The sequence below is a fragment of the Triturus cristatus genome, chromosome 10 (assembly GCF_964204655.1).
Source record: "Triturus cristatus chromosome 10, aTriCri1.1, whole genome shotgun sequence".
Lineage (NCBI taxonomy): Eukaryota > Metazoa > Chordata > Amphibia > Caudata > Salamandridae > Triturus > Triturus cristatus.
In genome coordinates, this window is record NC_140593.1 from 742,489,683 (window position 1) to 742,513,310 (window position 23,628).

Sequence of the window (23,628 nt, forward strand, 5' to 3'; positions counted from 1 at the left end):
AGAAGTTGCTTGGTCACCCATGATATGGGGACTTTTTGGAACGTGGTACATATGGGCAGTTCTGAAGGAAAACCGGCAATAGAACCAAATTTAGGGGCAGATGTGTGGAAGGACCATTTTGAATCCCTCTATTCGAGGGTAGAGATAGGGGACAGAACAGTGGATAATGAACTTTGCCCCCCACAGGCAAACTGTCCCCAGGCCCACACGATTAGCTTTATGGAGAAAAAAGATACCCCGATGATAACACTCAAAGAGGTAACTGTAGCACTGAGCAAAATAGCACCAGCAAAAGCCCCAGGGCTAGACAAGATACCCGGGGATCTGTTCCGTAGCTAACCTACTATCTGGGCACCTTATTGTTGGACTCTATTTAATGCCAACCTGCTATGTATGGCAATCCCCGCTACCTGGGCTGGTGCGGAAATCATACCAGTTTACAAAAAGGGTTCTCCTTTGCTTTCCACAAGCTATAGGCACATAAGCCTCATTGACATTAGTCAAAAAATATTTGCACAAGTGCTGCTGGGTCGCCTACAGAGCTGGATGTACGAGCATAATGTTCTCAGCCCGTTTCAAGCTGGGTTTAGAGAAAAAATGTCCACACTGGATCAGATTTTTAGGCTCCAATTATTACACTGGAAGACCGTGTGTATTGAGGGTGGCAGTCTCTATTTAATATTTGTGGACCTAAAATCTGCATTCGATTTGGTGCCAAGAGAGTTGTGGGCAACCCTAATGGATATCGGAGTTCCAGTGTATTTGCGCCAAATTCTGAGGCGGTTACACTAAGGAAATTTCGCACAAATAAGGTTTGGTAAACAAGGGGAACTCACTACACCCATCCCAGTAGATAGAGGTGTCCGTCAGGGATGTGTCCTTGCCCCGACTCTTTTTTGTCTATTTATAAATGGGTTAGTTGAATTTTTAAATGCAGAGAAGGATACAGATGCACCTAAGTTGGCGAACCGTAAAATCGCGGCCATGATGTTTGCCGACGATACTCTGTAACTTTCAAAAACTCCTATGGGTATACAGAAGGTTCTCCATACATTTGATAGTCTTCTGTAAGGAAAGGGGGCTTGAGATTATCCTACAAAAAACTACATTTATGGTGTTTAACTTAGGCAATAGTACCCGAACAAACCCATGCCTGGACAGCAGACCCCTGGAGAGGGTGTCTGTCTTTGAGTATCTCGACATAAGATCACAGAAAGAAATGGACTGGGGGCACAAATTAAAAAAGCCAGTTTGAAGTTAGCCCAGACAACGGAGGGCATGACAAAGGGATTCCGAAACTCTATTCATAAACCTGTGGGCCCGGTAGTAGAAATATACACGGCTCAACCTAGAGGTGCTGCTTTATATGGGGCAGAAATCTGGGGACACTGTCATTCTGACAGTCTTACAAAAGCTGAAAACACCTTTGCTAGGCAATTATTTGGCCTCCCTCACAGCTGCCCCTCATACTGCTTCGACTAGATCTGGGGGTCAGGTCAATTGCGGAAGAAGCTGCTCTCAGACCTCTCCTATTTTGGAGACGTTTGTGGGTTACTCCACAATTGGCTGAGTACAGGGAATAACTAAGAGAGATGTTGAGTATACCCGGGCAGGGAGACTACCATGGCTGGGCCTTATCCGGGACACTTTTCTGACTATGGGAGAGGTAACTTGTGGGATAGTCCAGAAATAACATGCCCCACAGTGTCAAGGAAGGAGCTAAAGGATTGTTACTGGGGGAACAAATTGGCTCAACTACAGGGGAGCAATTTAATAGGCAAGCTTACTGCAGTATTTCTAGAAATCAAAGAGCAGTACAGGTTAGAGTCTGTACTGTACATCAAGCCGGCTGTCGCAAGGAAGCTATATTTGCAATTGCAGGCACGGGGTACTGCCACTGCGTGCTTTTACAAACAAATGGGCGGGCTTACAAACTTTGGGTTGCCTGGCATGTAACAATGCAGCAGAGACAAAATACCATGTGTTTTTTTCTGCCCTGGGTATAAGAAGGCGAGAAAACAATGGTTGATCCAGATATGCAGAAACTTGGGAACCAGGCATTGCTCAGAGGCTTTTAGGATATTGAAATAGGATGCATGCCTCCCTGTAGCATTTTCAGTAGCAGGATTTTTATTTTCTATGTGGTGCGCACGCAGAGTATTCCTGAAGCTGACCCCTACAGACACTGGTTGATCTTTGGTACACATTTTAAATGGACTTTGGATGTCTTTTTGTCTGGAGGTAATATTTATGAATTTTATGAGCTTTTTAAATTACTTTGCTGATGTATTTTTATCTTGATGTATAGTGCACTAGTGCATAGGACTGTCAACAAGTTGAATTGTGGTCCGTGGGTGTATGCTCATGCTTACAGTTTTTTAATTGACCGATACAAGCACTTTACAAAAAATTGCTACAATGGCTGACCTCTGGGCTAGAGCATGGGCTTATCATATCCGACACTGTAAATTGTACACATGTACTGCACATGCACTTTAACTTAGCTAGTGAGCTTGGACTGACTGTACTATAGATTGTTTGTAGGTTACATTCATGTGTTATGAATACATTGCCATATGACTAATGGATTTTCTTTTATTGTTCTAATTACGAATCAAATGAAATGTATGTTATTGTATATATGCTTTTATGGTCAAATTGGCCGAAATAAAGTTTGGATGATGATGATTGAAAGGACAGCTGTAGAGTCCTGGTTGATGGCCTAAACCCTAGATGGGGTAGTAGGCATAAGTAAGTAAGTATGCCTCTGTATCAAAGTTGGCCATTTTAGTTCATTTCTGATGTGCTTCCACAGAAGTTTTTAGATTTTGTCTGGATTGAGATAAATATTATATTTTTTCTCTTTGGTGGTCAATCTCACCAGGTAAAGTAATGGTTTTCTTGCTTGGTGGGAGTTTTCTTATATTATGGAGCAGGATTGTTGTTGGTTGCATGTTGTAGGCTTGTATCTGTACAAGATTCCTCAATAGAAAATGCTTACTAAATTAAATGCACAATTACAGGACACCAAATTCCCCTTTGGCAAAGAGGACTGGATTTATCTTTTTTGATTGTGAAAGGCATTGACTGGTAAAATTCAGATTGTCAGAAGTGCCTTTTCGTTTGGTGATTGGCAGTGTTGAGATGAAACCCTTTGAGAGGAGGGCCTCAGCAGTGCTTGACAAAGGGCTCTTATGCAGAGCAATCTTGTATGTGCAATAGCCAACCTCCCCTTTCTGCTACTCCAGGGGTGCAACCTGTATATGGCGTGCAAAACATTACCCCATGGTCTCTTTACCCCACAATTCACTGACTCTCTCCAAACCAGGAGACAGTTTCAATGTATCACGTACATTTGTGTGAAAGTGTGTCTGAATGTGTAACAATATTCTCTCTTCAGTAAATTGTGCTGGTTGGGAACCAGTAACTATCACACACACTTTGGGTGTCTCAAGGGCCTGCAATCCATCAGGGACAACTCTGAGAGAATTTAGAGAAGGACCTCTATGTGTCACTTTCCTACACATCTACTTAAGTATGTCATACTTCTCATGCAGTGCCAGGCTTGCCTCCTTACTCTCAACTGATGCATGAATCCAGCGCACTCCTGCGAACCTGCTTACATACGTCTAGCCATGCCATCTTGCCAAGTGTACCCCTGCTTACAGAGCGGGTCTACATGTTCTATGTCTGAGATGCCACAGCAATGGACAAGAGAACATTGTCTGTTCATGGGTAGGCCAAGCTATGGAATTAAGTGCTTTAAAGATTTCCCAAAGAGTTCTCTGGACACTACCTCCCTGACATGCTCTCCTTGACACCCACAATGGAAAAGCACAAGTGTCCTTCTGAAGGGGCTGCTGTGAGTTACTGCAATCTGCGCCAGCTAGCTCCTTAAGAAATGAGATTAATAAAGATCAGTGAGCAACAGCAAACAGTCAGTCTTTAACTTGTAATAATAATATTAGGTGCAGGGGCCAAGATTTTCCTTTAGGACAGGGTTCTCCAAAGTCGGTCCTGGAGAGCCGGATCTATGCCAGATTTTTATCATATCCACATTTAGATACATTTAGTTATCTTAAAAATCTGGCATGGATCCGGCCCTCCGCAACTGATTTTGGAGAACTTTGCTTTAGGAGTATACCGCCGGCACTGCTGAATGCTGGGATTGTTGAATACTAAGACTCTCCGATCTTGATTCCACCTCATGCCTCTTTCTTGCATTACCTAAGAATTCCTGTTGCTTTATCCCACTCTTGCAAGATCTGTTTAATCCCTGCTTTCTCCTTGTGTCACTGTTTTCATATCCTTTTCTTTCTCCTGCCCTTCTCTTTCCTACTCCACATCAAAGACAGATGATAAAAAATACAACCAGGTCCCCAAAAATGAGTGTGGATGTCCAGCTCCTACAACCACCGACACAAATTAAGTATTACAAGCATTATTTAATTTATGTACTTTACACCTCTGAACCCTTAGTGAAGCCTCAGATCAAATCCCATGGTGTGGACAAGCCAGAAGTACCCACAGAAAAAACTTGAGCACCCTGGATAGCTCAACAAGGTTTTAATGCTGGAAACTGATTTGACCATGGTGGGAGACACAAACATTGTGTCTTATTGTGGCATATAACCCTAATCTTAACGTTATATAGTTAGGAAGGTGGGCAAAGGCAGACACAGTGAGCTTATTCTGTCCAAAGCAAAAATAAAATTTACCCGAGAAGGTGAAGTAATACCTGAGCCCTCCAGGAAACATGGTGTCCAGGGGATGCACAGGATTATTATTATAGAAACAAGGAGACCGGTTTCTTATGTTTCTCTTCCTACATGTTTCTCAATTTTCTGCCTCTGTCTCTCTTGCTCTGTATGAAAGTCTAATGATGAAAAATAAATGTCAGTTCCCAACAACGAGTAATGGTGCCTACCAACTGAGCAACCTAAGCCTACAATTGCAGACTGAGCTCAACGCGAGGAGAACTGAGCCCAGTCCCATCAATGTCTTTAAAAAACCATGTAATATTACGCTAAGAAGAACAAACCCTTGTGAGTACACACGACTCAAGCCCACTCCGTGCTTTAAAGCCTGATCCCTCAGGAGAGTATGGAATTTGTTTGATGTTCACGCTGTGGGACATAAAATTAAGTTTCTTTGCAATAAACAGCCTCTCATTACAGTGTACACATTAAATGTTGATTATGTGAGTATATTCACTCACATTAAAATTCATAGAAGAAGTAAGGCCTTCGAAATCAAATGCAACTTATTTGAACTCTCAAAAGTCCGGACTAAATTTATGAGAAAATAGTTTAAGCGGGATAATAATAACTGCATGCAAAAGGGTTCTATATACACAGGTATGTATTTACTCAAGAATACACAAAAGTCGCTACACAACGATTTAGTGGATTTTTTTGGGTGACAAAATGCAAATAACTGGAGCAATTCTCAGCTCGCTGAGATCTGAATAGCCATCAATAGATAACAGTGGGCAAATGGCTGCAAACTGTCCAGCACAATCAATCAATCAATCAATCAATCAGGATTTATCAATCCTGGCTAGTCACCCGATAGGGTATCGAGGTGTTTAACTAAATGGGGGCTTGCTTTTGGCCTTTGTTTTGATTTTTCCTGAGAAAGCGCGTATGCATCAGATTTTAACAGCCCAACTGTAAATATTATGGTATATTTCACATGTTTGCAAAATTGTATGTGGATGTCATTCGCTAACAATCACTACTTAGGGTGCAGCCTATGGAGTGTTCACTCACACTCTATTCTCTAAGACCCCCCTCTGAATGCAGTAGCCTTCTCCCCTCTCCATTCAGATGCCCTAGCATGCACTTGTGTATCAATCCAGCCCTCTTGATGGTCCTACATGGTGGATGAAACTTCTGTGTTTATTGATCAGCTCGACTTTCCATGGCTTGAAAACACTGATTTGGTTTGTCAATAAAGGGAAACTGGTGTGGTTTGGATTGATTTCCATCAAGGCGAGCTGGCAATTGCAAAGGATTTCTTTGATATATCTAAATAACTAAGCCATCTGACACCTAATCACATGTTATTCCAATAAGGATTTAACAGTATGGGCCCCAAAGCCATTTCCTTCTGGTTAAATTGTGCAAAAGTGCATATGTTGAGGGGCTCAATATTTTGTAAAACGAGCTTTACTCTTGCACTGTTCCTTCCCATAACATTTTCTCAGATTGTAACCATGAACATGACATCACTGACATCACCTTAAACACACATTTATTTTTTATACAAGAGTGCAAAAATAGGTTTAAAATACATGATCTGTTCAACATCTTGGGGCTTTAACTGGTCCGCCACTTAAATTCTTAGTCAGTGTTCTCAACAATAGACCCAAGCTAGCATAGTTTTGGAAGGCTTCTTCAGGGCAGAGTCTCAGAGAGGCAACAATAGGTAAAAATCCCTAACAAAGTCATGCCACTCTGCTTCCTTGTGTCCCAAGATAGGATCCTCTTGACCGAAGCCAAATACTTTGGCCAAATGTCTATAGATTCCATATTAGGCTCAGCCTCTTGGCTTCTACAGGTAAAGGCCAAGCATTATCAACCGCAGAACGTGACTTCAAGGAAGTTTTTGTGAAATAAAGTGGCAAGTGCATGGGAAGCTCCCAGTGATTCTCATGCGAAAAAGATGTTAGCTGATCATCAGTTTCTCTGTTACGACCATATCTCGGAGTTATTTAAGAAATAGGGTGTTTGATATCATTTCTATTAGGAATAACAACAGTTCCAGTTGGAAGTTATAGCAGATGGGTTAACTTGCTCACAAAACTTTCCTGAGCTGGGAGGAACCCTTTGATTTTGCTAACAGTTCAGCCAGAACTGCTTGGTGAATCCCTTCCACCAAATTCCTAGAGCTCTACAACAGTTTGAAGGTGTCTTGCAACCGCCGTCCTGCCCCGATGAGAAACATGTTCACATCTATTGGATAACCAGTCCTAGAAGAGATGGTAATGTCACGTCAGCTGTACATCCTGTTCGTGGACATGATCTGAATGCCAGTGCATCAGTCTATGAAAGTGAAGCAGATGTAGCTCCAAAGTTGTGAGGGTTGGAGAATCAGACAATGCGTTAGATTGATGCATCAGCTCTCTCCCAAGGGGCGAGCTCGCTTAGATATCCTTCACAGAAGTTATAATTTGGATCAAAGTTCCACACGACTTCTTCCTTTACTTCTTCCCAAGGGTGCCGCGAAGGGTCAGAGAATGTGGCAAATTCTTCCAGGTGAGGTCCCTGGGGAGCTGACTCTAGGTAGGTGTGGTCCACATAGGCAGAACACCACTTGTTCGAGGGGTTGATTTGTCTACCCTGAACGGTGAGGTCTATATCACTGCTCACAGAGTTCAGGGCTACATTAATGTCTATATCTTCAAAACTGCTATCCATGCCATTGAAAACATCTTCAAAAACAGATCCCCAGTCAAAATCTCCCTTTAGGGACTCCGCCTCTCTCTCCTCCAACCCAACCTGCGCCACATTGGAAGTTCTCACCACCTTGGTGCTGCGCCTTGGCAATGGCTGTTTGCGCTTGGTGGCAGTTCGATTAGCATCTGAAGGACTGTAACTTTGATCCTGCTGTTCATGGTGGTGGTAATGCTGGTGTTGATGCTGTTGGTTGTATTGATCGTTCTCCATATGATCAGCAGAAGCTTGTTCGTTCATGAGGTGATACAAGTGTGCCGTAGCCGTATAGGTCTCTGGAATGGGCTCCAGTTTGTGTTGTCGGAGAGCGTTGAACTGTGTTGTTGGCATGCGCCTTCTCTTGAACACACCGTTGACAAACATGTCAGCATACTGTGGGTCAATCTGCCAGAAGCCTCCTTTGCCCGGCTCATCCTTCTGTCTGGGCACTTTCATGAAGCACTTGTTCAGGGACAGGTTGTGCCGGATGGAATTCTGCAATGATAAACAAAAATGCTGTTCAAGAAATTATAACTCAGTGCTACAGCTACACAGTGCATTGTCAAGCCAATCTCTGCCTCACATAGTGATACCCGAGAAGACGTTAGCAGAAGATGAAACATTCATTAAATAGGGTTTTATTCAAAGGTGTGCAAACAAACATATTACCTTGGTTTAATATCCATGTATTTTTATTATGGAGTCCGTTTAGCAAGACAAATATCATTTTTTTATGAATCTGTTTTAATAGGATTCAAAAAGAACTGGAAAAGGAATAGGAGACCAATGCAAGCAGAAAATGTGAGAGTGAACCTAAAGACCAATATAGCTGGGTTAAAACGCATCAGGCATTGAAATACTCTCAATGCTGAGTGGTCTTTGCTTGCAGTTTTAGTCTACGCTACACTTCTCACTCAGAGCACACTTTCTTTTTCTACCAGCAACCTGGCAACATTAGCACTCCATACACAGCTCTTCCAAGGCACTTCAATTCTGGCCAGAAGCACAATTCATTCTATCACTTCAGCTCTACCTAGCTCCTTCAGGGCGGCTCGTTACTGGCCTATATGCTTGCAAACTCCCCACCTTTGAGCTTGAGAAACAGGCTAATTGGGTAAAATACGAAGGCCCCATGGCATCTTAAGGTCACCCACATTCCTGCACAAAACCAGTGCCGGATTAAATCCTATTGTGGCCAGGGCCTGCCTGGGAATCCAAAGCAACCGTGAAGCATTGCTGCTTAACAAAAACACCCCCCAGTACTGCTGCTTTTGTTACTGGGGGCCTATTTTGCAGCACAACCAGCCCCCAGTAACAAAATCAGCCCCACTGCTCCAAAACCGGCCCCAAACATTCCAGCCTCCCGATGCCCGCTACAGCCAGTCGGCCATGATAGAGACCCGTAGGCAGTTGAAATTTCAGGGGCCTCCTCACAAATTATCTCCTAATACCCAATGCACCGGATTTCTTCACAAACTGACAGCTGTCAGAAAATGAGCTTTTAAGAGACAAATTGTTATGTGAATCTAATGTTTCTGGTTTATGTACTTTAAGTTGTTAGTTGGTACATTACATTAATACAGTATTTTCTTCATAAAGTCTTTAATGTAAATTTTTCATTTCTTTGAGTGGATTCATTTTTTTCTATCTTTTTGAAACAATATTTAAGAAAGCATGATTGTAATTTTTTTCCAAGATCAAATCAATATTATTTTGATCCGTTGTTGCGGGCCCCTAAAAGGAGTGGGGCCCACAGGCCAGTGCCTACTTTGCCTATTTGGTAATCCAGAAATACACAAAACATTTGATTCGTATTGTGCTCCTGTATCGGGTGCATCTGGGCAACTTTATTTTTTAGTTTTTCTTAAACTTTCAGTTTTGTATTTTCAAAGGTATGGGCTATAACACGAGAGGAAACCACTCTTTTTTCGAACAACAAATATTTCTCAGGTGTCGCATTCTCTTATGTACCATCCGCGTAACGAATCCAAACCCAAGAACTAAAATATAGTCCACCAGAGAAAGGTGGATGTCTTGGTTGGGGGTGGAACAACAACAAAACCTGCGAGAGTTATTTGACTGCCTGATGTTTCATACATTTCAGATACCCATGGGAAGGTATTGTTTACAACATAGCGTACAAACGTGGTAATTAAAATGGTCCACTGGCCAATAAAAAAAACTGGTGGAACTTGAAAAGAAAAGTATGGACAAGGGAAGGCAGTGATAAAAAATGGGAGAATTTCAAAGGGGAAATAATACGTACACATACCCCTTTGACCAACCAAGTCACTAAATACAATATTATCTGCCTTGAAGGACCTTTTATTTAAATCCCCACTTCACCTCCAACACATATGTTGAAGTCCAAGCAATTGCCAGCACAAGCACATTCAAATCGCAAAAGAAGGCAGGGTGAAAAGCTCTTGGGAAATCAGAACATTCTACAAGGATGCATTTTGAGGTCAACGTCGTCTATGACCTTAATCTGCACCGTGATATCATATTCCGACCTGAGGTCAACCACTGAAGAAGCGTAGTCATCACAAATGTCCTGAAAATAACGAAAAGCAAACCATGGGACAGGTTACGAAATAAAAGTGGCTTAAAAAAAGGCTGTCTTGACCCTAGTTCAATGTGTCCAAAAATCTGAAGTCAGCCAAGAGGATTTGCATATCTGAGTGTGACCCATCATATGGTGATAATAATAGACAGCAAGAAAAGCAACTTTCCAAATAATAAATCAAAGAAAAAGAAGAAGACAAGGAAGTTACTCTTTCCTCCGCTAGGGGTGTGCACAGAGGGAGCTGTAGAGCAGAAGATAAGCAGACCGGAGAAAGAACAGGGATACATCAAACGTAAAACGCTTAGGAGTAAGGAAAGGTTTGCAACCTTCTAATACATGCCTTAGACTACTTGGAACCAGATTGCATTAGTGAATAGACAGGCTGAAAGCAATGAGCATAATATTGGTCAGGCTTCACTCTGAACCCTAAACACACCTGTTGCCCATAAGATCTCAGAATTCGTAAGCTGGTGGCATGTACCCCTCACCATCCGTTCTTGAAGATGTTCAGTAGCAAAGTCCTGACCAACCAAGATAGATGGAGGTATGCTTTGCACTAGCTGAGTAGAACAATGACAACCTCTACTAACATATGAAACATTTCTGTTCAGCATCAGCCTTTGGGAAGAGGAAGGGAGCACCAGTCCCTGAGAACACTGCCACGGTGACTTTGTTGCAAAGATGAAGGGAGCATTAGTCCCTGAGAACACGGACACAATTAAGTCATTGTGAAAACGAAGGGAGCACCTGTCCCTGAGCACACTGGCACAGTGACATCAGTGTGAAGAGGAAGGGAGGCTGCTCCTGCACCTATGTATGAAGTATGTTTCGTCACATAGGACCGCAGACGAGTAAATCCCTCAATCTCTCGTACGACGTACCCTAACCAGTAATTTACCACCCTAACCCTAATACATCTTTCATTACTTTTGGAATGTTTCTCCTTTCTTCTCTTTCCAATGGATATCGTTTTAACTCATTGTTTTCTGACTTTTTACATACCAAAACCTGTGTGTCGAATGCAGTTGAAAACAAAATGAACAAACTCGTCTGCTTTTGACAGGGGAATAAATCAGTTTTTGCGTGCATGCACAGTGTAAGAGCTAACTCTCCATAAGACATGTGGCGAGTGTTTTTCTCCAAATATTCTAGAGTCAGAGTACTAACTATTGTGGGGTAAAGAAGTTGCAGGTCACCTTAGCGTTGCCTAACATTTGTATGTCTTTTTCTTCTTATCCAATCATTTTTTTAAATCAATGTTGCAATCCCGGGGAGACAAGCACAGTGCTGAATGTCGGCTGGTGCTTGCACAGATTTCTGGCACTCATTATTGGCAATCTGGACAGGGGCGGCTCCTCCGCTAGGGCGGAGGAGCGTCGCCCCACTGCTTTCTCACAGTGCATGAAGCAGAAACATAAAATGGTAATAACTTTCAGTTATTACCATTTTATGTTTGGCTGCTGGCGGAGAGGGTGGGGTTTCTCTGAGAGCACGGGAGAGAGTGGTGTGCCTGCCCACTCCTGAGTGCGTGAAGACTGCTTGGTCGCCCCCCTGGGGCCGCCCAAACCAGTCATGCGCACTCTACCCTTCTCCATGCAGACTGCACTGACCTCCACCCGCGAATCATGCCAGCCGTGACTGGATCTGGACTTCTTTATCAGCATCAGTCTTGCTTTACCCGGAGTACGAAAGAGAAAGGCAGAAAAGGGAAAAAGAAGAACGACCAGAAAGATAGGAAAACAATAGCAACGGGAGGGAAAAGCAGTAATGAAAATAACCTGTCAGAGTTGGACAAAGAGGTCGCCCATAGACTCCTAAGAAAAACATTATGCCCATGTTCTTATCCTAAAAAAAAATGTGTGTGTGTATGTATATGTACACACACATATATATAAATATATATAGTATACACACATATATATATATATATGACGTAGACTTCGCCACAGCAATCCCGCAATCCCAGGACTCTGCAACAGACGAATACAGACCCAATTCTAGGTGCAAGGTGAGTTTATTAGATGCTTTGCATGCCCGCCATATATATACAGACTGGGGGAATATGCCGACCCCTGCACTGATTATTCCGAAACCTGGTGGCTGACGAGGGGTGACTTTGGATGTTTACATAACGTGGAGAGGTGCAGAGTCAGCAGTAATGGGAGATGTACCCCTTCAGTTTATACAAGGCACTGGATATTGATCGCCCTATCCCTCTCTCCCTACCAGCTACCGCGTCCAATGAGCATCCATCTCTCTTAATTTAAAGAACTGACTCACCCACATTTAACATAGCACACGCGAGCTGGAAGAATGCAGGAACGCCGACAGGCGTCCTCGCGATGTGTGCTTTGAAAATAAAGGATTTAAATCATCCCATGAGTGCATTGTGTTTCTGACACCAGAGCCTTTTATATTAAAGTGGAGCTACCTCCACTTTACCTTGCACCCATCAGAAGAGTGCAGTGTACGCCAAGGTGGACATTGGAGCGAAGTAAATACAGCGTCTTGCACCGCCACTGGGCGCAGTAGCATCAGCGTTGTGGAAGCGCCAGCCATACAGACTGGAGGAGTATCGGGAATATGCTGACCCCTACGCTGATTATTCCGAAACCTGGTGGCTGACGAGGGGTGCCTTTGGATGTTTACATAACGTGGAGAGGTGCCAGAGTCAGCGGTAATGGGAGATGTATAAACTGAATGGGTACTGTCATGCCCCGTAGCCCTGCCTAGCGATAGCGGGAGTATATAAGGAGCATAAACGCTCACGAACGCGCTTAGCGTTCTAGCTCTTGGCCTCACTTCCGTCCGTATTGCAAGTGCCTGACTTCCGATTCCGCTGCTTCCGGGGTCCATTGAGCGTTCTCTTCTCCGGAGGACGAGTCCGTTCGCTAGCGTTCCTTAACGCTGGTATATGCCCCCGCAGGACTTTTAAGTCCACATCTTCGCTGGAATTAGCTTCTGCAACCTCCCCACTCCAACGGGAGATTCCTAGCGACTTCGATTCAGGAGATACTTCACGTCTCCGCCCCCCCCCGGGTGTTCCACCCGGGATCTCGGCGCTACCATCCAGCCGAACAGAGCTCTGACCCTACGCTCTGCATCAAAGAGAAAGGAGGCATTTGCATCTTAGCCTCGCTCCCCTTCCCCTTTTGTTTTATTTCCTTTTTGGTATTCTTTGCCCGTTTTCTACCCCACATATAGTTTGGTCTTATCCCTTCCTCGCTGTGCACGGGGTTCCACAAGAGGGCTTCTTGCCTGGCATTGTGGGGGTTCTCCACTGTGCTGCTAGAATTTGGAGAATACTCAGGGATACTTGCGTGAACCACTTGGTAATATCGAATACTCCACGACAGAACTACGGTAACAGCACTTTGCGCTGCCTTTGTGTTTATCTTTATAACTATATCTATGTTTGCTAGTTATTGAACGTTTAAAGGGGCTACTTACTGTTCATATTCCTTTTGTGGATTACTCCACGATTAGGTGCAGAATCTACACCCGCAGCAGATTTAAACCATATACGCTCTCAGTTCTACTATAGCATAGTGGGGGTAAGTGGTGAACATAACACTTGCGTGGTTTATTGTTGAGACATTACCTCCATTCTAATTTCATGTTTCTCTGTTATGCAAGATCCTCTACTTTGACACTGTCCTAGGTATTCATTATCCGCATGGAACTAGCATCAGGATGGTATGTGTGACAAGGGGTTGCAATTGAGTATTAGAGAAGCATCATCATTGAAAAGGCTGAAATAACCCTTCTTTCCCTACAGCTGTCTTCAGCCTCACTTGTCCCAGACGTGGAACCCTTCTCCTTGCTGAAGTATACCCGCCTTTCCTTGTTTTGTTTCCCTGTTTTCCCCTGGTGTGCCATCCGTACTCTAGAGTCTGAAGGCTGTGGTATTCTCTCCAGATTCCTGACGCTCCTGCGGAACCTACTGGTATTCATAACAGAACGCTAAGCCCACGTGCTGTGTTCTGCCCGAGCGTCATGGATCTAGGAGCGGTCTCCCTGGCTGATGTTGCCGGGATGATTGGGAACCTGCAGGCTGAGACACAGGCTTTAGCGAATAGAGTAGACGCGCTCCAAAGACAACAAGGGGTAGCGGCAGCGGGAGGGAGTTCAGAGGTTCCCACTCCTGTGATACACGTTACTACCCCTCCCTCTATTCCTCTAGCCCCTCCAGAGAGGTTCTCTGGGGATGCCGCTAGGTGTGCGGCGTTTCTGAGCCAATGTCAGTTGCACTTTTCGTGTAAGGCTACTTGTTTTCCATCTGACCAGTCTAGGGTTGCCTTTATGATTTCGTATCTTAGCGGGTCAGCGGCTGACTGGGCTATACCTTTAGTAGATCGTGATGACCCCCTGTTACATAGTTATGTAGCCTTCAAACGTGAATTTCGAAAGTTATTCGACAGACACACATACACGCATTCAGCAGACACCGAGTTGTTAGCACTGAAGCAGGGTAACCACGACTTAGTGGAGTACATCACCTCATTCCGCAGACTAGTGGTAGAGGCTAATTGGCCTGAAGAGAAGCGTAGCACCCTTTTTTATAGGGGACTGCGGGATGATTTGAAGGACGCACTTTCCCAAATAGTGGACCTACCCGAGTCCTGGACTGACCTTATTGACCTAGTGGTTAAAATAGAACATAGGTTACAGGAGAGGAGACAGGAGAAGGGAAGATTTGAACCCCGTTATGTGTCTACCTGAGATAAAAAGACCGAGTCCCCTAAGGGCATTGAGGAAAGTGAGCCTATGCAGATAGGAGTGGTGAAGGGTCCATTAACCCCCGAAGAACAGCAAAGAAGACGAGCCAATAGACTATGTCTTTATTGTAGTAAGGCTGGCCATTTCCTGCGCCACTGTCCGATCAAGCCAACTCAGACCATGAAGTCGGGAAACTAGAAAGCCCAGGGTCCTGTGAGACAAGAATCCCGGGTAGTTCTGGATGCACGGTCTCCTCCTCTGAGTTCGAAACCACACCCACCACACATTTGTATGTATCCACGTATCTATCCTTCCAGCAACATGGTATTCACGTAGCAGTCATGATAGATTCAGGGGCTTCCGGGAACTACATGGATTCAGATTGGGCTAGAGAGAACCTCATACCTAGCATAAGAAAACCAACCGTGAGCAAAGTTACCACTATAGATGGTAGTCCCCTTGTTTCAGGGCCCATAACACATCGTACGGTAATGCTTCACATGAGTATAGACCCCGACCATCACGAAGAAATCGCTTTTGACTTAATCCGGTTTCCTCAAATCCCAGTGCTCTTGGGCATCCCATGGTTAAAGGTTCATAACCCGGTAATAGATTGGGAGAAATCGACTCTGGAATTTCGTGCTGCTATTGGTCAGGATTCTTTGATCGCAAGTGCACAGGTGAACCATGACTTAGCAAGAGGGTAGCTCCAGAGCAGGTTCCTCTTGCTCTATCAGGATTTAAAGACAGTCTTTGATCCCAAAGAAGCCGAGGTTCTTCCCCCGCATAGGGTGTACGATTGCCGTGTAGATCTAGAGACAGGAGCCAGAATCCCCTGCAGCCGGGTCTATGCTTTGACAGAAAAGGAGAATTTGTACTTGAGAGAGTATCTGGACATGATGTTGGACAAGGGATTTATCCGTCCTTCCCGCTCTCCTGCCTCTTCTGCGTTATTTTTCATACCAAAACGTGAGGGGGGTCTTTGCTGTTGTATAGACTACAGAAAACTTAACCTCGTTACCATTAAGAATCGGTACCCTTTACCCCTCATCGCCTCCCTCCTTGACAGAGTATGGGGAGCCCAGTTTTTTACTAAGCTGGACTTGCGGGGCGCTTACCACCTAGTGCGTGTCAAGGAGGGAGACGAATGGAAAACGGCCTTTTGTACCAAGTATGGGTTGTTCGAGTACCTTGTAATGCCCTTTGGGCTTTGTAACGCTCCAGCGGCGTTCCAATTTTTCATCAACGAGGTGCTCAGGGATATGCTGGACGATTTCGTGATCGCCTACATTGACGATCTTCTGATCTTCTCCCCTTCCATGGCTGACCACACCCGCCATGTCCGTATGGTGTTGGAACGCCTCCGTGACAACCACCTATATTGTAAGTTGGAGAAGTGTACCTTTCATTCCCAAGAAGTACCCTTTTTAGGGTTTATAGTGTCTCCTTGGGGTCTTGCTATGGATCCCATTAAAATCACGGCAGTTCTTTCCTGGCCGGCTCCCGGTGCTGTTAAAGACTTGCAGAGCTTTTTGGGATTTGCCAATTTCTATAGGCGGTTTATACAAGGCTTTTCGGAATTGGCCAATCCCCTCACCGCACTATTGAAGAAAGGAGTTCCATACGTCTGGTCTAAGGAGGCTGATGACTCCTTTCATCGGATGAAACGGGCATTCACGCAGGCTCCTGTCTTGCGCCATCCGGGTCCCGCCTTGCCCTTTGTGGTGGAGGTGGACGCCTCTCAAGTAGCAGTGGGAGGTGTCTTGAGTCAAGTGGATCCTAGCACAGGTCACTGCCACCCGGTGGCCTATTTCTCACATAAGTTCACGCCTGCTGAATACAACTATGCGGTAGGGGACAAAGAGCTACTTGCAGTCAAGAACGCCTTTGAGGAATGGAGGCAATATCTGTTGGGCGCTCGTTATCCTGCTGTGGTTTACACCGACCATCGTAATCTCCAGTATTTGAAGTCGGCCAAAGCTTTGTCTATGCGTCAACTACGCTGGTCTCAATTCTTCAGTGAATATGATTTCACTATACAATACAGGCCTGGGCGAAGGAATGGAAAGGCTGATGCCTTATCCCGACTGGGTTTCTTACAACCGGACGAGCCTTCTGAGTCGCCCAATAAAATCGCTAGAGAAGCCATCATAGGAGGGGTGCTCTCTGAGAAAGGGTTCCAGAATCTAATCAGACAGGGCCAGTCCTCGGTAGACATGAAAGAACTAGTGGGCTCTCAGGAAACAACGATCAAAGAGGGATATGTTTGCGTTCAAGGCGGAGTGGTGTTACCAACCCGAGAATTGCAAGACCAGGTTTTGAAGTGGTATCATGCACATCCCATGGCAGGCCATCCGGGGATCAAGAAGACCGCCAAGGCGATTCGGGATAGCTTCTGGTGGCCTAAAATGCTGGATGATATAGAAACATATGTAAAAACCTGTCATGTATGCGCTCAAACTAAAGTATCCCTTCAAACCCCAGTGGGTCTGCTCTTGCCACTGACCACCCCACCTGGTCCCTGGCATACGGTGTCGCTTGATTTTATTGTGGCATTACCGACCGCGGTGAAGAGGAACAAAACATTGTTGGTGGTTGTAGATCTGTTTACTAAGTCAGCTCACCTTGTTCCATTGGGTGGGTTACCTACTGCTGCTGAGTTGGCTTCGGTGTTTTTACGGCAAGTAGTTCGCCTCCATGGATTCTCAACTGTCTTGATTTCGGACAGGGGGACCCAATTTGTGTCTAGATTCTGGAGGAATTTATGTTCCCTGCTACAGATAGACGTTCGGTTGTCTTCTAGTCATCATCCTCAGTCAGATGGTCAGACTGAGAGGGTCAACCAATGTTTTGAGCAGTACATCAGAACTCAGGTCCTCCATTCCCCTTCCGATTGGGATGAGTGGGTGTGGGTAGCTGAAATAGCGTACAACAACAGTCCACATTCCTCTATCTCTCACACACCCTTCTTTTGCGCTTCTGGCTTTCACCCCAAGCTCTTACCATCCGGAGTTCCCCTTAACAGCCCTACTCCGGCAGCTACAGATCTGGTTTTGCAATTAAAGGAAATACACAGAGAGGCTGGGGAGAACTTAGACCAGGCTAAAGTAAAGTATAAGGAGGGGGCGGACCTGCACAGGAACTTAGAACCTATCTATGCACCGGGGGATAAGGTGTGGCTTTCCACTAAATACATGACGCTAAGTGGTCCTCGCAAGTTTAACCCTAAATTCATTGGTCCCTACAAGGTGATGAAGGTGATCAATCCGGTGGCTCTCAAATTAGAACTCCCTACCACTTTTAAGATCCACCCCGTGTTTCATGTGTCCTTGATCAAACCTGTTGTACCAGGTACCAGGTTGCCCCACAAACCCGCTCCTATTGCCGTTCAGGATTCAGAGGAATACGAGGTGGAGGCCATTATGGATTCACGTACAGTAGGGAAATCTCTTCAGTACCTCATTCATTGGAAAGGGTATGGGGTGGAAGAACGCACGTGGGAACCAGCTTGTAATGTGCACGCTCCCCGTCTGGTTCGCCTTTTTCACCTGAGACACCCAGAGAAACCCAAACGGTTGGGGGACCATTGTGGGGGGAGTGTGCTGTCATGCCCCGTAGCCCTGCCTAGCGATAGCGGGAGTATATAAGGAGCGTAAACGCTCACGAATGCGCTTAGCGTTCTAGCTCTTGGCCTCACTTCCGTCCGTATTGCAAGTGCCTGACTTCCGATTCCGCTGCTTCCGGGGTCCATTGAGCGTTCTCTTCTCCGGAGGACGAGTCCGTTCGCTAGCGTTCCTTAACGCTGGTATATGTCCCCGCAGGACTTTTAAGTCCACATCTTCGCTGGAATTAGCTTCTGCAACCTCCCCACTCCAACGGGAGATTCCTAGCGACTTCGATTCAGGAGATACTTCGCGTATCCGCCCCCCCCGGGTGTTCCACCCGGTATCTCGGCGCTACCATCCAGCCGAACAGAGCTCTGACCCTGCGCTCTGCATTCTGCATCAAAGAGAAAGGAGGCATTTGCATCTTAGCCTTGCTCCCCTTCTGTTTTATTTCCTTTTTGGTATTCTTTGCCCGTTTTCTACCCCAAATATAGTTTGGTCTTATCCCTTCCTCGCTGTGCACCGGGTTCCACAAGAGGGCTTCTTGCCTGGCATTGTGGGGGTTCTCCACTGTGCTGCTAGAATTTGGAGAATACTCTGGGATACTTGCGTGAACCACTTGGTAATATCGAATACTCCACGACAGAACTACGGTAACAGCGCTTTGTGCTGCCTTTGTGTTTATCTTTATAACTATATCTATGTTTGCTAGTTATTGAACGTTTAAAGGGGCTACTTACTGTTCATATTCCTTTTGTGGATTACTCCACGATTAGGTGCAGAATCTACACCCGCAGCAGATTTAAACCATATCCGCTCTCAGTTCTACTATAGCATAGTGGGGGTAAGTGGTGAACATAACACTTGCGTGGTTTATTGTTGAGACATTACCTCCATTCTAATTTCATGTTTCTCTGTTGTGCAGGATCCTCTACTTTGACACTGTCCTAGGTATTCATTATCCGCATGGAACTAGCATCAGGATGGTATGTGTGACAAGGGGTTGCAATTGAGTATTAGAGAAACATCATCATAGCAAAGGCTGAATTAACCCTTCTTTCCCTACAGCTGTCTTCAGCCTCACTTGTCCCAGACGTGGAACCCTTCTCCTTGCTGAAGTATACCCGCCTTTCCTTGTTTTGTTTCCCTGTTTTCCCCTGGTGTGCCATCCGTACTCTAGAGTCTGATAGAGTCGGAAGGCCACGGGGGAAGGCTGTGGTATTCTCTCCAGATTCCTGACGCTCCTGCGGAACCTACTGGTATTCATAACAGGTACAAGGCACTGGATATTGATCGCCCTATCCCTCTCTCCCTACCAGCTACCGCGTCCAATGAGCATCCAGCTCTCTTAATTTAAAGAACTGACTCACCCACGTTTAACATAGCACACGCGAGCTGGAAGAAGGCAGGAACGCCGAAACGCGTCCTCGCGATGTGTGCTTTGAAAATAAAGGATTTAAATCATCCCGTGAGTGCATTGTGTTTCTGACACCCGAGCCTTTTATATAAATGTATATACACACACACACATATATGCATATATACACACACACACATACATATACATACACACACATACATACATATATATAAAAAGCATATATACATACACACACATACATATACACACACACACGCATACACACGCACACCACACACACACACACACAAATATATATATATTACCTACTGGCGGTCGCCAGTAGGTAGTTATAGTTAGGACCCCTTTTCCATAGGAAAACCTCAACATTCTATTTTGAATAACTTTGGCGCCGGTCGACGAATCCTCGCGAATTTCTTAAAATAGGTGGGGCGCTACGCTCCGCTCCTACCCTGAAAGTCTCGGGGGGATTCGTCAAGCGGGGGCTGAGATAAAAGGGGGGTCCCAAAACGCGTTTTTCCCATGCATTTTTCCATAGGACCTTTAGAACGAGCTACAGCCCGAACGGCTGAACAGAATTACTAGAAATTTGGCAGAGAGGTAGTCCTCAGGTCAAGGAAGTGTCTTTTGTAGGTTTGGTGTAAATCTGTTCAGTAGATCCTGAGAAAATAGCCTTTAAATCAATATATATATCTGTGGAAGCTTACGGTGCGCTTACCGTGCGCTTACCGTAAGCTTACCGTACGCGCACGCCGGCGTGCGCGAGCGCGATTCTGATTGGCTGTTAGATCTTAGTAAACATTCAAATCGGTCGAAACCAGGAAGCGGCGGCCGCCATTTTCTCTCTCGAACTGTCAGGGGGGTGAATAAAAAAAGTGGATAATGTGAAAAGGGGGCAGGCTCGACAGTTCCTGACCCCCTAGCCTTGGTCAGGGGGTCCCAGAAGGACCCTCAAGGGCAAAAATTAAAAAAAATTATTTTTCAAAAAATCGCCGTATGCGCGTAGCGTACGCGCACGGCGACCTGCGAAATTACGCGTACCGTGCGCGCACGGAAAAAAAAATTTTGCGAAAAGGGAAGCTTAAAAAAAAATAAAAAAAATTGTGAGGTAAGGTTGGCTCTTATAAGAGCCGTTGGGTTCATACAGGGATGGAGGAAAGAAAGAATGGGAGTATTATGAGCGTCTACAAACATGCTGGTCTATCTTATTGTTAATAAGGGGAAGACTGACCTCCCCAAAAACAATAAGACCACCACATTTTGTACACCTCATTTCAACACTCGCAAATCGAGGGTTGATGTCCAAAGGAAAAGAAGAAGGTGATGCTCCAACAACAGAGGAAGGGCTCAGCTGAGCTGCCGATGATGTACTCGGCTGAGCATCTGAGGCTGGGCTCTGGTGACTTACTGAAGAGTTTTCTCCAGTATGTCGAGCAAAGGTCCTTGGGTGTTTGTCCTGAAGGTGTCTCGTCATAGAGTGATTTCCAAAGGAATATTTCCTACTTGGATTTCCTCTTGATAAAACACGATCACAAAGTATGCAAGTGACCTTTGGAGCATTGACCTTTTTCTCCCCCTCTGGAAAAGTGAAATACTCCCATACAAAAGAAGTCTTTTGTTTCCTCCTTCTCTGGATCATGGTGGTGCTGCTGGCCTCACTCTCAGAAGAGCTCTGCTGTTCTGCCATTGTATCCCAATGTCAATCCAGCTCCTGCTCCTAGAGAATCACAAGCAGAAATGAGGGGAATGGGTGTGGTGTGGGAAGAATCTGGAACTGAAAGTAGTATCAACCAATGAAAAGTGTTCTTTCAAGCAGTAAAGAGGGGAATGGGTGTGGTGTGGGAAGTTTCTGGAAGTGAAAGTAATTTCAACCAATAAAAAGTGTTCTTTGTAAGTCACATGACCTACCGTGCGCGCACGTGACGCTTACGGTGCGCTTACGCAGCGCTTACGTCACTTTCGCGCATGCGCATTACACGCCCCTGCGTAACCGCGACGTTGCTTCCGGGTGTACGCGTACGGCACGCATGTATCACGTATCGCGCATGCGCATTACACGCCCCTGCGTAACCGCGACGTTGCTTCCGGGTATACGCGTACGGCACGCACGTATCACGTAGGCGCGCTGCACTAATTACGTCCAGAGCGCGTAGCGTCAGCTTACCGTACACGTATTTTATAAGCGCGTAGCGTCAGCTTACCGTACGCGCACGGAAAAAAATGCATAAAAAAAAACCTTTCGATAATGCAGGATATAGTACATAAATTATTAAAAAAAGGCTTACAAAAAATGAAAAAAAAAAAAATTGCATTAAATAAAAATAAAAATATAAAAACGAAAAAAAAATCACTATCCACATTGACCCCACCCCCTGTGCTTTTGGTGGCGTTAAGTGGGCGCGCACGCCACGAATGGCGTAAAGTAACTTAGCATTTAAAAAACCGTACAAATTCACTGAAAAAACCATAGGTTTCACACACGTTATAGTTAGGAATTAGCATTTAAAAAACCTTGCAAATTCACTGAAAAAACCATAGGTTTCACACATGTTATAGTTAGCGGAAATTTTACTGATAAAAACCAGTGAAATTCCCCCGTTATAGTTAGTGCAGGCAACTATAACTCACGCGACCGCAATCTTCTGCTGATGACATATGTGTCTTTATGAAAAAAAAATATTTGTAATATATGTATAGCTAAAAATGTATGGAAGAAGACATGGGCAAATAAGTGTCTAAATACAGTATTAGCATCAGCAGAGGATTGCGGTCGCGTGAGTTATAGTTGCCTGCACTAACTATAACGGGGGAATTTCACTGGTTTTTTATCAGTAAAATTTCCGCTAACTATAACATGTGTGAAACCTATGGTTTTTTCAGTGAATATATATATATACACATACACACACACACACATTATTTTAAAGATAAGTGCATAGGCATAATGTTTTTCTTAGGAGTCCACCACCGGCGGCCTCTTTGTGTGCACTGGCGAGACATGACCTGAGGTGAGAAACAGTTCACGGAACAATGCCTGGTACCTCCAAAGAGGCTTTTGAAAGCCAAAGCGGAACGGGGCTTTCCTCGGAGCCCTCTCGGTGACTCCCGGCAGCAGGTTGCAGACCAGCATCAGATCGGCTTTCGCCGGCGGGCCTCTGGTTACTGCTCAGCCCCGGTGGTGAAGGTGCACGGCGGCATAATTAAGAATGAGACGACAGGCCAACTCCTGAAATGTTAATGTCCAGGAGGCAAAGAAGTATCGACCCGAACACCTTACACTGAAGAAGGAGCAAACACACCACTGCCAGTGACGAACAACACCTCCCACGGCCCAAGGGACTCTTTTCTGGTGGCGGAGGGAGACGGGTGTATATCTAAAATTCGGGTGTATATCTAAAATTCTCTGAGGGTTAGAAAGACGGCACACCATGCAACAACACTAGCAGAGTATAAACCTCACTCAGAAGGCCAATAAGACATGAGCAGAAGGCGGTAGGAATTTCTTTAATAGAGAAAGTGGATACAGTTTAACATTTATTCACCTCTGAGGTGAATGGTTGCGCTTAATGAGTTTCCTATTCATTAATTCAAGAAAAATAGGCAGGGATTTATAGAGACTCCGTAAAACAGAGCGAGTAGGCACGGAAGAACAAGGCAAGGACGACTGGAGGTTGGCTGATCTGGTCCCAACAATGTGGGCGGATCCCTCCGATCCCTGCAGCGCTGAAGGAACAATTGCTCCCCAAAGCCTCGTCTGTGTGTTGATTTTGACACAACTGTGTTTGGACCGGAGAACATTGCCCGTGTAACCCATCAGTATGTTAACTCTATAGAAAGCTTACTGCGGCCTCGCTCGGGTCCGACTTGTCCCAAAGTTGCCAATTCTAAGCACATGCTTCACACACAAACAAGCACACAGGG

At 45.1% G+C, this 23,628-nt stretch overlaps 1 protein-coding gene across 1 annotated transcript in view; it reads right to left on the minus strand.

Moving 5' to 3' along the window:
- Positions 1–6,238: 6,238 nt before the first annotated feature.
- LOC146789935 (forkhead box protein J1-B-like) overlaps positions 6,239–23,628 on the minus strand; it is a 33,173-nt gene continuing 15,783 nt past the window's right edge. Inside the window, exon 3 of the mRNA XM_085628241.1 lies at positions 6,239–7,931. Within this exon, the coding sequence (XP_085484367.1) occupies positions 7,107–7,931 (825 nt within the window). The 3' untranslated portion in view covers positions 6,239–7,106. The remainder of the gene's footprint in view (positions 7,932–23,628) is intronic.